General features: G+C 36.2%; 1 protein-coding gene across 1 annotated transcript in view; it reads left to right on the forward strand.

Moving 5' to 3' along the window:
• The window catches only part of MYO16 (myosin XVI), a 494,098-nt gene that overhangs the window by 262,781 nt on the left and 215,916 nt on the right, over window positions 1–15,401 (forward strand). The window contains exons 17-20 of the mRNA XM_023519764.1: window positions 2,022–2,133; window positions 4,708–4,825; window positions 5,602–5,673; window positions 8,124–8,265. Coding sequence (XP_023375532.1) covers window positions 2,022–2,133; window positions 4,708–4,825; window positions 5,602–5,673; window positions 8,124–8,265 — 444 coding nt within the window. The remainder of the gene's footprint in view (window positions 1–2,021; window positions 2,134–4,707; window positions 4,826–5,601; window positions 5,674–8,123; window positions 8,266–15,401) is intronic.

Here is a 15,401-nt window from a genome sequence, read left to right on the forward strand (position 1 = left end):
AGATTCTTAAGACTTTCCTAGAGCCACGTTCACTCAGTCATCTAAACTCAGTCTCTCTCCTAGAAAAATGTAAGCGATGAAGCAGTGGTTCCTCTACTCCTCTGAGATGCTACTGCTTTTAGACCCATATTTTATGACTTTCTCTGGCATGTGGGAGAAAGCGCTGTTCCTTCCTCAGCAGGGGACACACCCTCCCCTGTACCTCTGATTCAAACCCCTCTTCCTCATCAAATTCATCTCTTCAACCCCGTCCCCACAACAACTCCCCTTCTTATAGTTTTTTTTTTTTTAATTAGTCTTTCTATCTCAACTATTCTGGAGTCTCCCCACTCCCTACCCTAGAAATGAGGCTGTTTTACTTTTGTTCTGTATAGCCAAGATTGAGAAAAAGAAGTCCTCACAGACCTCACTTCCATACAACCGACTGCATTCCATGTCCTCCCCACACTAACATATGTGTCCTTGTGTCTGTCCTCTTTTCCATTGATATTGATCAATCCTAACAATATGCTATCCTTTTGTTTTAATGATTGATTTCTTTTAATTTCCCTACTCTTTTTCTGAACATTCAATTCTTTCTTCACCCCTAAAATTTTAGCATCTCTTTTTGAGTGAGTCCATTCACTCACATAGTTGTTTTGCATGTTATTTTCTAAACTTTTCTCAATTTCAAGTTCTTATAGCCAATTATTTCATTGAACTTTAACAAGAAGTTGAAAGTCAATAAGACTGATATAAGTCTTAAGATTTTCTCTGTCAAAAAACCTACTCTTCCTCTTGAGAACATATTCTGGTTGAATGAGCCCACTATCCACGCTTTTCCCCAGAGAGAAACTTGAAAAACATCATTAATACATCTATTTTCTCTTCCCCCATATCCAGTCGGTCCCCTCATGCTGCCAGTTAGGCCTGTCCATATCTTTTGCTTTTCTCCACCTCTGCCGGTCTCTCACTGGATCACCTAGCACCCTTAGGTGCCGCATCTCTTTTCAGGTAATCTTTCACTGGGCTACCAGGATGTTCTTTCTGAGGCAACAATCTGATGGTGCCATTTTTTTTGTTTGTTTCAAGACTGTTGATTGACATGACATAGTTGAAACTCTTCTGCAAGATAATACAGAACTCTGTCTACTTCCCCAGCCTCATCAATCTGTGCTCCTCTCACCTTAGGCTTCAGTTTTGCTGAGCTCCCCAAGCTCCTCATATATGTCATGTGTACTCACTCTTGTGTACCTTTGCACTTGTTGCTAATTATTCCAGGAACACCCTTAAGAACGTGCCTGGCAAATTCTTCTTCCAAGTCCACTCTTGGAACCAGAGCCTCTTCCTTGTCTACAGCCTTTCCTCATCATCCACTTCTGGGTTTACTCCCCTTCTAACAGTCTTATAAACACCTCACATTCATCTCTCTTGTTCTACTTCCATATTGCCCTGCAGCTACATCTTCTCATGTCTCTGCCTGGATACATTATTTTTGTTTTTGAGCGCTTTCTGCCTCAATCTGTTGAGATTCCAGGGATGAGCCTTTTTATCTTTATATCCTCAGCTGCTACTATTGTGTATTGGGTAGGTGATTCGAGTGTGTTTGTTGAATGAAAAGAATAAATCAATGAATTAATCAACAATCTCATAATTAGAAGATTTCGACAAGAAGGAATAATAAATTACTTTAAATTAAAAATCTTTAATACAAATATTAATTACAAAGCACATGCTAGGACCCACCAAATTTATATAGGAAATACGTAAAACACTGTGACCTTCTCCTTTCAGCAGGAAGGGCACAGCTACGGTGAGAACCAAGTCAAACAGTGTGAACATGTTCTGGTACAACGAGAACCTTTTTTTCTCTTCCTGAAACATCATGTGCTATTATGTACCAAAGCCTTATAAACACACGGGTACACAATGTCCAGGTGGTTTCCATTATTCGGGAGACCAAATATGGCCAAAGTGACTTTAAACCACTGGAGTTTGACTATCAGCCAAGCCATAATTCTATGTGCTTCTTATCCTAACAGGTATTTGAACCAGACCTTACAAAATGATGTATCAACAGCAGAGCATTCTCTGAACAGGGAGAGATTTACTGTTTTGAAACAAGCCTTGAAGGTAGTTGGCTTCAGTACCTTGGTGAGTCATATCATAAATATTTCACTGAGAAACTAACCTTCTACTAATTTATCAAAGTTATTCATTTGAAACTTTTACCCAGTCCCTATTGTATTCTGGATGTGGTTGCAAACACACATGATTCAGCAGAGAATAAGCCCCAATCTCTGCCCCCAACAGTTTACATTCAAGTGGAGTAGACAGACAGAAACAAACAATATGCTCAGTGTCATATGTACGATGAAGACAAAGAGAAAGTGGCAAGGGGAGGGCTGCTGTTTTCAAGAGGGTGGTCAAGGAGACCTTTTAACCAGGTGAGCCAAACAGCAAAGAACTTTATAACGACCGACTCAAGAGAAAACGGGCACATCCGAAGGAACTGCTTACTGCTAAGAACCACTTTGAAAAGTTATCTAGTCACTCTATTAAACCTGTTCTTTTTATTCTTAAAGAATTATCAAATACTTGCAAGCATTCTGAAGCTGAAAAATCCAATTTAAGATGTTTGAACCACTGCCGTGCAGCGGAGCTTTCTGTGATCTCAGAAGCGTGCCAGGTCTGCACGGGGCAATATGGTGCATGTGGTTAATGGCTACTGGACACTTGAAATGTGGCTAATGAGACTGAGGAAATGGATTTTTAATTTTTCTTTGTTTTAATTAATTTAAATTGAAAAAGTCTTGTGTGGTTAGTGGTTACTGAATTGCGTAGCGCAGGTCTAATTGAATAAGAGATATGAAATGATCTAAGCCTGGAGGCTTCTTAGAATTCCCACAGATCTCTTTCCCTTACACGCTGTCTTTGTTTCGCCTCATTCAATATGGCATCGTTCTGAATTATGGCCACTTCTTTTTTAACATAAAATCGTGTGGATAACTTGGGTAAGCCAGTAGTCCAGGAACCCGGATTTATTCATAGATTTAAATATGTTCTTTTTCTTAAACCACTAAGTTGATTGATTTGGGTCTTTGTTTTTTTTCTCTTGCCCACGTACATAAGTCTATTGGGCAGCGAGTGGGTGAGAAGGTGGCAAAAAGGGACGGGTAAGGAGATGGGGATTCGCCCTAAATGAATGAGCTCTGTGCACTTTGTTTCAGTTCACCCTGGCCTTATTCAGAGATTGAAGTGCTAGGAACATGCAATCATATGATAAACACAGAAGAGCAGCCCCTGCCCCGTGCCCACAGAGCAGTTTATTTTGACCTCTGTCATAGTTTCATCACTTTGTAATTCATGTTGCGGCTCGTTTTCACAGCTCCGACTCCACCACTAAACTGTAAGATCCTTGAGGACAGAGCAAAGTCTTCCTGTCCGTGTATCCAGAAGTGCCTATCTCACCAGGGATGAGGAAATTTAATGAGTTGCTAGATTTATTAAAAGAGAGGAAAAAGTTGTCAGGTAGTATAAGAGGTAAAATGTTATTCAAATAAGTGTAAGTGAATACAATTTGAAACACTAATTTGTGATTTGGGAGTTACCAGAATCATTTTTAAGTCTAATACTAGACCTAAAAATTACTTAGCGATCATCCTTGTCAATGCCCTCATTTTAGAATGATAAAATTATATCTTATGACGAAAACTAAAGTTCTGAGGAAATTCATGGAAGTCCCATGGACTATATATTGTTTCAACTATATTTTTGTTAAGCAAATAAAAGTTGTTCTTAGTAAAACTTCCACAAGCAGGATCTTTTTATTTCCAAATTACCAATTAAGAAAATGAAAATTTAAAAGGTTATGACGCTTGCCCTACATGGAACTTAACCAACTTTACTATTGATACCATCACACTAAATATTTATTTTAGAAAAGTATATTTTAATTTAGAGCTATTTCTTGATTTTTCATTTTTATCACAAAATGACTGTCCAAAACCAAATTTAAGGTATTTTTTCTTTACGCAGAGCTCCAGATTCTCACATATTCTCTTTCAGCATTCTCTTACTTCCTGATACCTTCTGCTCAAAGATAGCTCTTGCCAACATCCATTTTTTTTTCCTGTTTTCCTTAAAATACCCTAAAAAACTATTTGCATTTTGTTTATTTAGGCATAGTTGTTTTCATCATGGCTCCCAGAATTATCCAGCAGAAGTGAAAAATTCTATAGTCATAATATCAACTTATCTCATTTGAGAGATAACTAAAAGATGGACACCATCACATACGTTCTCTAGTGAAGCAGCCGTGAAAGACGATTAGGCTCTGTTTACAGTTCTGTATCAGCCCGGGGAGGATGTGTGAAGTCTGACCTTACCCGTGACATCTAGCCAGTCCGACCATCATCACACAAGGGTTCATTTTTCATTATGATACTTACGTGAAAACTGTTAATTTTTATCAGAACACTTCCCTTACTCTCTTTTGTTTAAGGAACAGAAACATTGATTCAGAGGATATGTGCATTGAATTATGAGATTTTAATTTTGAGCTAGAGATTGGGAGTTCTTTTATTGAACATTTGAGATCTGAAAAATCACAACCCCACTAATCGGGTTCATGTCATTTTTTTAACATACTTTTACATTTCTAAAGGATTTATCTTTGAATCTTTCTTCTAAGAAATCATTCATTTTTTCTATTTGCAAAATGCGTAGGAGGTGGAGAATCTGTTTGTGATTCTAGCAGCAATAGTACACATTGGAGACATTCGGTTCACTGCTCTGACCGAGGCCGACTCTGCATTTGTTTCTGACCTCCAGCTTCTGGAACAAGGTCAGTGGAACAGAGCTAATGTTAACTTCATGGATGTGCAGTTTTGCAGAACTGCCAGTAGATGGTGACAAAGGACAGAAGAGCCAGGCGGACTAAAACCCTCTAGAGCAGAATTCAGTGTGACTGGTGGGGAAAAAAAGAACCGTAACCACTTTGTTCTTTTTTATAAATGGTTATGGGAATGAATAACAAGATGTACATTTATGTTCTCCTGCTTCCCACCACATTAACAGGTTGATCCTTCAGCACATACTTGGGTTTATTTATATTATTCTAAGTATTCTTCACCCCCACCCCCGCTACCCAGTATATTTTGGGGGCATGTTATTAACGAAACATTTTAAACCGAATATAATTACTTCCCTGCAAAGATCTTGCCAAAAATTTCTCTCCTTTGAAGTTGCCTGGTTAGTCACTCCCAGATTTTTTTCAAATTACCTTAAAACCACAGATTGTCAGTGAACAGCCTATCTTCACCTCATATCAAAGTAATTTAACAAGGAATTGGGAGAAAACATTTAGGGCCATCTGTGAGGGCAAGGAGGGAAAAAACCTGCTGTGATTTAATGTAGGAGACCCAAGAACTCATTAACATTTTGATTACTTATAGGCTGTTTTTTTAGTTGAATTTGACAATTAAGGTGGTAGTTTAATTTTAATACATGCATTTTCTAATGAGTCTATATAAAGCTTATAAATTATAACCTGAAAATACAATGTTCTCTCTGTCAAAAATATATACTAACTTTATGTTTTCAATGCTACTTTAATTTTAGTGGCTGGAATGTTACAAGTTTCAATAGATGAACTGGTGTCTGCTTTAACAACTGATATCCAATATTTTAAAGGTAAGTTTTTCTATGCTCTGTTTTTCACTTTTATGCAATCATGGTCTTCTTTGAAATATAGAAGAAAGTAAATACAAACTTATCTTTCCCCACTAAGTGAAACTATTTCTCTGAATTGAATGCCAAATGAGAAAAACATTATAAACCCCTTTGGTCACTTGATCTGACTATATTATAAACTCTTTATACTCCTGAGAGACCGTTTTGATTAATTGGTCATCTTTTCTAGCTAATCGGTTATTAAACAAATAAAGGCATCAACCCAATAGGATCTATGCAAGTAAAACATCGGATCCATTTGTGTATGTGGTTCCATGCTGCCCCCTTCATTGAAGAGTGTCCTTTTTTCTCTACCTCATCAGTCATAATAATAGCTGCCATTTTGGGGGCACTTAACTACAAGAATGGTCCTAAGCACTAAAACATGGGAAATTTTTAATCCTTACAAATCACTGTGAGATGGACATAAGTATTTCTATATTAACAGATAATAAAACTAAGATTCAAAAGGTTAAATAACATTGAATGCAAATCACTAGTTAATGGCATGTTTAGAATTAAAATCTAATGCTATCTAACTCCCAAGATGAATTTCTGTGCTATGTACATCACTATTTAATGGGTAAGGAAAGTAGTTTTCCTACATGCTCTTTAATTATTCACTATAAATCATTGTCTTACCAACCTTCCCCCGTACTGTCATTTTGAAGACTCACCATCCAGCCGATCTTTTTTTCTCTAAATCACCACTTTTTTACCTCTGTTTCTACTGGACCTACTTGCAGGTATTTAGGTATGTGACTTATAATTTCTTCTTCATATCTAGAGTGAACCTTCTATATTTTTAAACTTTATGAATCTCCCCATTCAGTTGCCCAAAAGTCATTCTTGATACTACTTGCTCCTCTTTCTTCAATGAGTAGATGAGACACAAGATAAATATCTACTCCATAAATATCTTTCATTTTCACTGCCATCTCTTCACTTCTGTCGCCATTGCCTTAATGCATCACTCTTTCCCTGAATTATAGCAAGGACATCCTTGTTACTCTTTTATCTGGACTTATCTCATTCACCTTCCTTCTATACCGCTTCAGGAATAATCTTTTTGAAATGCAAATATGCTTTTCATCCATGAACTGTCTTCCAAAGATTCTCCAATGCCTGTAGAGTAAAGCCTGCCACTTTAGGGTCGTTTAGGGGGTACTTTATTATTTGGGCCATACCTAATTTTTATGCTTCACCCTTAGCCATTTTTCCACTTGTACCCTTGCATCCAACTCCACTGTGTTTCTCGAAGTTATCCAACTACATTATTTTTTCTCATGAATTTTTAAAGAAAAACTGCTCTCCAATAATATCTATAACTTAACATATAGATAAATATATTATATAGATATATAATATATAGATAAATATACATATAATATACATATAAAGCAGGTTTCTCTGTTTACAGTGTCCTCATCTCTTTATACACCTGCCATGATGACGACCCATCAGAACCCCTTAATCATGTTGACTCTAGAGACCTCAGTTCTATAACATCATAAATGGCATACTGCTTTCACTGCCACCTTGTGTGGGTCCATCTCGTTAACCTTTAGCTTGTAGCTCCCTGACTCTCAATTACCTCCTGTGGTTTTTGTTTTTTGTTTTGTTTGTTTGTTTGTTTTAATCTCAACTAGTCTCAGAAGCAGTTCTTCCTTATCTATGTCTCCATGATCAACAACTTCTTGGACCTCATTTCACATGGTCATCATCCTATTAACTCCTTGCTCAGCCCACGTTGCAGTGGTTAGCCATGTTGACCAAGGCCACAGAGTATGAATACGAGATTCACATTCTGTCTCAGCTCTCTGTTTTAGGCTCAATTCCAAGTCATCCTCACTTATTTTTTTTTTTCTTGCTTTCTTCTCTAGTCTATTCTTTTCTAAATATCTTATTTCAGATTTTATTACCATCTCTTTGGGAGCACATAAAAATATCTACCTGAAGGCTCAATCTTGTTCCCAAATTCCAGACCCACGTTTTGGTTAGTTGGACCATTTCTTTGAAAATATTTAAAATATGACTAATTTTCCAGATGGCCAGGTTTCCAAATGCCTTGGGGATGATTCAGTATTCAAACCAGTGAGCTGCCAGCAGGAAACTTGTTAAGAGGGGCCCTTCAAAGAGTTGGTTCCCTAACTGAAAGGAAATTACATAGTTTCTAAAAGGTCAAAAGCTGTGGTCAACATTTTTAACAAGTAAGATTGCAATGTATACAACACTTATTTTTGAGAAACATTTTATGTAACAACTGACAGAGACTTTATTTATTAGAATCATAATATATATTTTTAGCAATCTGTAATGTACAAGGGTATGTGATGGGTAAATAAGATGTGCATGGATTTGTTTGTTTCTAAATGAGAGAACTCTTGTGCTTCTCTCTTTTACTATTCCAGGCGATATGATCACACGTCGACATACTATAGTGATGGCTGAATTTTACCGGGATCTCCTGGCCAAATCTTTGTACAGTCGTTTGTTTAGCTTTTTGGTGAATACCGTAAATTGCTGCCTCCACAGTCAAGATGAGCCCCACAGGTAAGGTTGATGGATGCTGGTCACTAATGTTATTCCTGCCATAGCTAACTCAAAAAGTCTTACCTCTTAAAGATGCTTCACAATTCAGTGTGACCTATAAGTTAAACCTTTATTAAAACCTTTTATTTTAACAAGATGATTTTACTTAAAGAGTTTTAAAACATTTCATATTAACAAGGTAATTTTACTTGACTATTTTTTAGAGATTTAAGCCCCCCCACACACACACACACATATTGATGAATTAATTAAATTATCTCTCATGCATAGAGATGCAAGTGAATTCTCTCTGGACTTAAGGCATATATGACCTTTTGAGTACCAAGAAGTATAACATTTCTTATAAATTTAGGAAGAAGACAGTCCAAAAATATATAAAGCACTTAAGTTTGTTGAGGAGCCCATGTCTCTCTCAGAAACAATTCAATGATGCATTTCATATGGGTCATTCTTCCTGTTTTCTTCACTTATTTTGTGGATTACTTGATGAAAGGTCTCTATGGTAATTATTTCACTCATAGCCTTAATCATTTTTAAGCAGAAGATTTTCATGCCTATTTGATCATCTAAAAGTCATAGTTCTCCTTGGCATTTTGTCAATGGAAAACTTTGTTATTATTCTCATCACTAATGATGATGACCTTGAGCAGATCATTCAAAGCAAAACTGCATCCAGAAGTCTTTACACATTTACTTGTCTTTGAATGAAACCTTTTGAGAATTTCTTAGCTGTCCATATAGATTTCTTCACCAGATTCCTGAAAACTGCTTCCTTGAGAGGTTTCTAAGAAAACATTATAGCTAACATGTACGAATGGAAAGTTCTTAAATAAATATAGACATCTCAGAAGATTTCAAGTACAAAGGGATGCTAAAATTCTCATTAAAATGTAGACATATACAATCCCACTTTGTACTGATCAACATATTCAATATATAATCTAGGATTTGAAGGTAGATATAATATTACCTATATTTTAACAGATATACCTTAATATTTGGTATGGTGAGGATTTTTGATTTTCTTATTATTGCTTATTGTCAATTTGTGATTTTTCTCTAAATATGAAGATTATTCACAGAATGATGTTAATGTGCTATGTCTACCAAATGCATCTTATATAAAATTATTGGCAGCTCTGCTGAAGTTGACACAGAAAAAATTAATATATAAATCCAGCTCCATGTAGAAACTTTTAGAAAACTTCCATTTGACATTTAAATCATACAGAACCTTAAAGGTATATAATTGGAAATACATATAGTGTATTTCTAACACACACATGCACACACACACACACACACACACACAGAGAGAGAGAGAGAGAATACAAACATAACCAATGGAAAAGAAATTATTTCCATTTCAGTGGGAATATTACCACTGTGTCAATGTAAATTTATGATGGTAGTTTTATCTTTTAAAATTATTTACTAAGCAAACGAATAAGGACAGAGATTAGTAGGAAATTAGAACTGAATTAATGTATTATAAGTTTAACTTCTAAGAGATAGTATTCTCATTTGAGTCATAACTCTTATTTTTTCTTCCCTATTTCTCCCATGGGTCACCCAAACCTAAATTTAAATCCTGAAATAATGCATAGAAAGGTTATGTTTGCAGTGTTTCTAACTCATTGAAATTCATGGAAAGCTTAAGGATTTGCAGATTTACAGACCCATTTCCAAAGTCACAGAAAGGTCTCAAAATTTCGATAAACTCAGAATATTTTATTGTTAATGAATCTCCATTTTTTAAAAAAATTTTGTAATTATGTCAAAAAAGATTATATAAGACATGCATATGTACATGTATGTATATCTATCCAAATGGTTATAGTTAGTGAGCATCCTTGGTGTTAAAGGGAAATATTTTTCACGCTATATACTTTTGTAAATTTTGTGAGAGAATAAATATAAATAAGATAGATTCTGACAAGTAATAAAGAGAAAACAAATGAAATTGAAGTAGATGCATTGTTTGGTCTTAGAATGCTAGATTAATTCCCTGGATTACAGCAAAATAGGTACAATGTCAGTAATATTATATACTTAAAAAGACTCTCTACCTAGATTCCAAATAGGGTTCCTTATGAATGAAAATCCTAGGGTATAATGCAGGAGAAGCAGACAATTAGTTAATTAAGAGTTAATGTTTGCCTGGCCAAAATCAAGTCAGTAAAATCAATGTGAGGACATCTACCTGCCTGTTGCCTGCTGTGGTCTTGATTTCTGTACAGGCTGCCTGCATGGGACACTGCAGGCTGGAAGCTGACTGGACTAGGAAGCTTTTATTCAAGGGTCACACTTAGTGGTTAAGTGTTTCAAAATAGAAACACATGAAAGCTCTATTTTTTAGGCTTAATTGAAAATGATTTGATCTAAGCAGGTAATCAGGAATAATGATAGTAACAATAATAAAAATAACAACCATAATGCCTTCTATTTGTTTAAGGCATTGTTTAATAATTAAAATATGATTTTAAATTATAGCAAACAATTTCTAAAGAAAACTAATAAAGTGGTTAAGTTTGATCTGACTTTTCTAGTATTTTTTGGCCTCAAGTCCTCTATGAATAGTCAACTGACATGCATCAACCAGTGTAGGCATAAATTCCGTGTTGAAACTGCATGGAGATCCTTATATAGATTCCTCCGACTTCACATGTGGAAAATTAGCAACTACTATGGACACTGGAGACACTGACATTCTATTCCATTCTTCACTGGCCAATTTTACTTCAGTGAATCCAAAAGTGTGTTTCTAGTCTCCTTCTAGGAATACAGTCTTTCTCCCCAAAGAGAAATTTTCCTTCGGATACTTCATTCATTGCAGTCAGACCAAAGTTGTGGTCTCTTCATTCTCAGGAATTTTTTAAGATGGCTGCCAGGGTATCTTTTCCTCATTAGGTTAGCTTACTTGATCAGGACATAGTGTCCTGTAGCTTTACGATTTCCCTGCTTCCCAAGTGAGTTCAGTCACTTGTCTGTCTTGTGATCTCAGATATAATGTAAAAACTGTGGGATTGTCAACTCCATTCTTTTTGTCAAAGCACTTTCCTATAGCTCTAAATAGGTCCCTTCCAGGGTCTGACCACTATGTCCCAAAGCAGCACCTTTAGAACAAACCGTGGCATAGAGAAGATTCTGAATAATTGTCCTTAATACTTCTATTCTCGCATGGCTTATTTTGCCTCATTATTATAGAAATTATTTTCGACTTGGTGATATTGGTTGGCTGTTTTTAATGTAGCATTCAAAGCGGAAAGGCTTGCTCTTAAATATTTGTTATTTTTTTTCTTAATAAAATTACAAGCCTTTTGAAAAAGATAGGGAAACACATTAAATTTATCTTTGGTCTGAAAAAGCAGCATTATGGACAATATTATGTTGGCCATAAGAAGGGTATTTGTTTTATTGTTGTATCAACATTGTAAGTAGCATTGTTCGTAATTTTTCAAACATAAAGTTGTATTGTTACCTATTTTGTTGTAACCAATATATTAAACAAGTGTGAATTATGGTGTAATGAAAATACATGGTTTTTTCTTATGCTTCACCATATTTTAAAATAAATTAAATGAGGATAATATTTTTCTGACTCTGAGAGAAAACGTAGGGAGCTCCCATGACTTTTCTGCTCATTTTTAAGTAAATGATAGTTCTATTAATCCTTTCAGTCTCCAAATATCCAGTATTTGAACAGAAATTTATAGTATCCAAAGGTGAGAGTTTTCCTCTTTCTGCCACAGTTAAGGCCTGTGGTGGCAGCTGACTACCTTCCAGGAAGGGAGTGAGGTAGGCTTCTGTACCCCAACTTGCAGGCTCTGCCTTCATGGGAAATGGGGGACTGGAACAGGGAAGTGAGGGATGTCTTGTCTTCCTGATGTCTGGAGACTTTTCTGGCAAGAAAGTCAGTTATTCCTGACCCCTTCTCTTGGCTTCCCCATCGATGCCCACTGCTGGACCTCTCTTCCTACAGTCCTCAAGAAATGAGAAGTGCATTCACTCCTGCACTACTTGCTTCTGGGCAGTCCAGTAGACATAAGCTCATGCCACACATGAGTTGAGACCCCACATATTTCCAGGTGCGTCTCTTGGGCAGGACTTCTCTGGATCGAGAGGAAATTGGGAATGAGACCATGCCTTGAGGAGCTGTGGATATTTCAGTTACTCATTTTTTATAATTGCTAAACCTAAGACGTGTACTAAATTGCATTTAACTTTTTTTTAAAAGATGTAATTCCGTTGATTCTGAAGTGAGATAAATGCTTGGAGAGTCTTACTAAAGTGGAATGAATAATACCTTGATTTTCGCCCCCCTAAATTGACATCTTTATCAGAGTTATGGTGCAAACTTCACTACTGCAGAGGCACCATCATGTTAACAGTCTTGGGCAGGCAGACAGGTTGTAGAAACTTTGGGAGAGTTCTCCAAATGTCTTCAGACACAGAAACCTATAGTTTTATCAACTTGTTTTCATGATGAGTTCTGAATACGTTGGTTTGTTTATATTTATAGGGACACTTGAGATATATAGCCTATGGAATGTTTTCATTTTCATCATTAGAAACACTTGAAAATAAATAGATTGAAAGTTATAGAAAGTTAACAAGTGAAGTTTAAGAGATAATCCAGTAGAAGGATATTGAAGATTACTTACTTGTTCGTTTATTCATTTATTCATTCATTCATTCATTCATTCATTCATCATTTATGTCTACATGTTCTGAAGTTCACATTTTTCGACATAAACATTTGGCGTGCAAATATAATACAGCAAATAAATTGAGTTTCAAGAGTACATATCAAGATATTTTTGGTTTGTCACTGAGCCCACAGTTTCTTAAATATGCTTATACTATATTATATTCTTGTAAAATTTTAGCTGAGCTAACCATAAACATTTAAAAACTTCATGATTAATTACATTTGGCTTCAATGAGCTATAGAGATTTTAGGAGAGTTCTCTAAATAAATATCAGTTACCAAAACCTACAGTTTATTTCGACACATTTCGTCATGAGTTCTCATGTCTCCAGGCCTGTTCATTTGACACATGGTTGCAAGAACTTCAGTTGGTTTCCAGGTTAGCTGAGGATAACGAGATGACACACACCAAGTTGTCAGCACAGTGCCTGACCCGACGAGGATGGTTACTACAGTAGAATCATGGTGGCTGTGGCTGGAAAGAAGACTTCCTAACTTATGGCTGTTTATCTATGGAGGAAGGAAGGGTGTGAAAAAAATGCAGATGGACAATATGTTGGAACCCTAGATACAGTCTGGTCTCTTCCATTTAATGTTGATTTAGTAATCTCGTTTGTTGTGGAGAGAAGCAAATAGAGGAAATATGTTGTTCTTTAGACAGGAATGTCGCTATTCACATACACTATCAGGATGTGAGGGGCATTTTCTATGTTTGCTCAGTTTTGCTCTGTAGTAAACAATGATAATGGATTTGCACTGATCAGTTTCCACACTCTTTTCCTCTTTCTCTTTTTCTTAATGACACACCTATGACACATTTGCAGAATGCCTGACTAGGATCTAGAGCACAGTTCATGGTCATTGATTATTGCAAAAAGATGGTTCACATAGGTTAGAAACTATGATATTTCCCGATCAGTAGGGATTCCTTGAGGAAAAAGTTACATGGAGGGACACCAGTTCCCAACCATGGACTACTGAGTAAGTGGTGTCTGGACTAAGAAATGCCTACAACGTGGAGGACACAATAGATGAACGTGGAACTGGTGCTGTGTAGAGATGGAGATCCTGTGGGCACCTGGGAACGGGTCAGGAAATGAGGTCAAATTGTAATGAGGGCTCCAGGCTTTAAATATGAAACCCATCTTTCTTTGAGTGGCAGGGGCATCATCTTAGGAACTGTCTAGGTTTTTGTCCTTTGACTCATAGATTGAGATTGATTATGGAGAGAGAAAAGAAAGATATTGGAAAAAGATATCACTTATGAAATTTCTCAAACTATTAAATCTTTCCTCTCTCACCCAATATAGCTTTGATATGGGCTTAAATAATAGAAGGAAGTATTAAACATATACCAGTGAGAAAGCTGGGCTGTTTTAAAGAGAAGTTGTAGTTATATTCTTTAAAGTTTTTTAAAAATTTGCATATAAATTAAATGATTTAATTCCTGAAATCATCATTAGGATATTTTGTAACTTATCCTGTTTCTAATTTTGATTATAAGGAAAATGATTGTGTTAGTCAATAATGAACATCCTAGATGTCCAGAAAGATTTTCATCAGCACATTTAAAAAATGGCCTGTGTGTTCTCCAACAGTCTGGTTGAAGTCATTGTAAATGATGGCGCTAGTGACAGTGGGATTCAGCTTCCCAGTGTCTCACAACTAATGGCTCACACTCTGAAGTGAGAAATAAAGAATACATCTGGGACGACATAAACTTAAGATCCTACCACTGTATCAGGTGAGCACATTCCACTCCAGCATCTGACAACACTTAAAAGAACATTAGCATCTACATGAATATAGAGAGTCTGCACTAAGATCGTAACAAGCATGTAATAATCATCTTAAAAAAAAATCTCACTCCTTCATTAGGTGAGACTTGCTATTCTTTTTTAATTAGAGGGAACAAATTTTTCATAAAGGGAAAAATAATTATAGCCTTGAAGAATTCTACAGGCTGCTTTAAAAAAGAAACCACATGTCAGCATTTTGGATAATCTGTGTTTTTCTGAAGACTTACTGCATGGCAGAGAGGGCTGATGCTTCTTCCTTAGTTTACAATGCTCTAGGGGGCCTGAAGATGGCGCTAAGGAGGGAGCATCTTTCTGTGCACTGTAGGCAAGTCATTAAAAAAACCTTCTGGAATACCATTTATACTTACATTATTTGTACAGATCCCCTATAAATACTTTACCTAGTCTTATGACAGTTTTCAAATTCCATATATAGGCAGTTTTTTGCTTTCTGTACAGGGGGAATTGTCATTACTTCTGCACATTCTCCTGGTGTTTCAAAGGATGCATAAGCCTAAAATTCAGATTAGGTTGTGTGTGTGTGTGTGTGTGTGTGTGTGTGTGTGTGTGTGTGTGTGTGTGTGAGAGAGAGAGAGAGAGAGAGAGAGAGAGAGAGAGAGAGAGAG

The sequence above is a fragment of the Pteropus vampyrus genome, unplaced genomic scaffold (genome assembly GCF_000151845.1).
Source record: "Pteropus vampyrus isolate Shadow unplaced genomic scaffold, Pvam_2.0 Scaffold236, whole genome shotgun sequence".
NCBI classification, from domain to species: domain Eukaryota; kingdom Metazoa; phylum Chordata; class Mammalia; order Chiroptera; family Pteropodidae; genus Pteropus; species Pteropus vampyrus.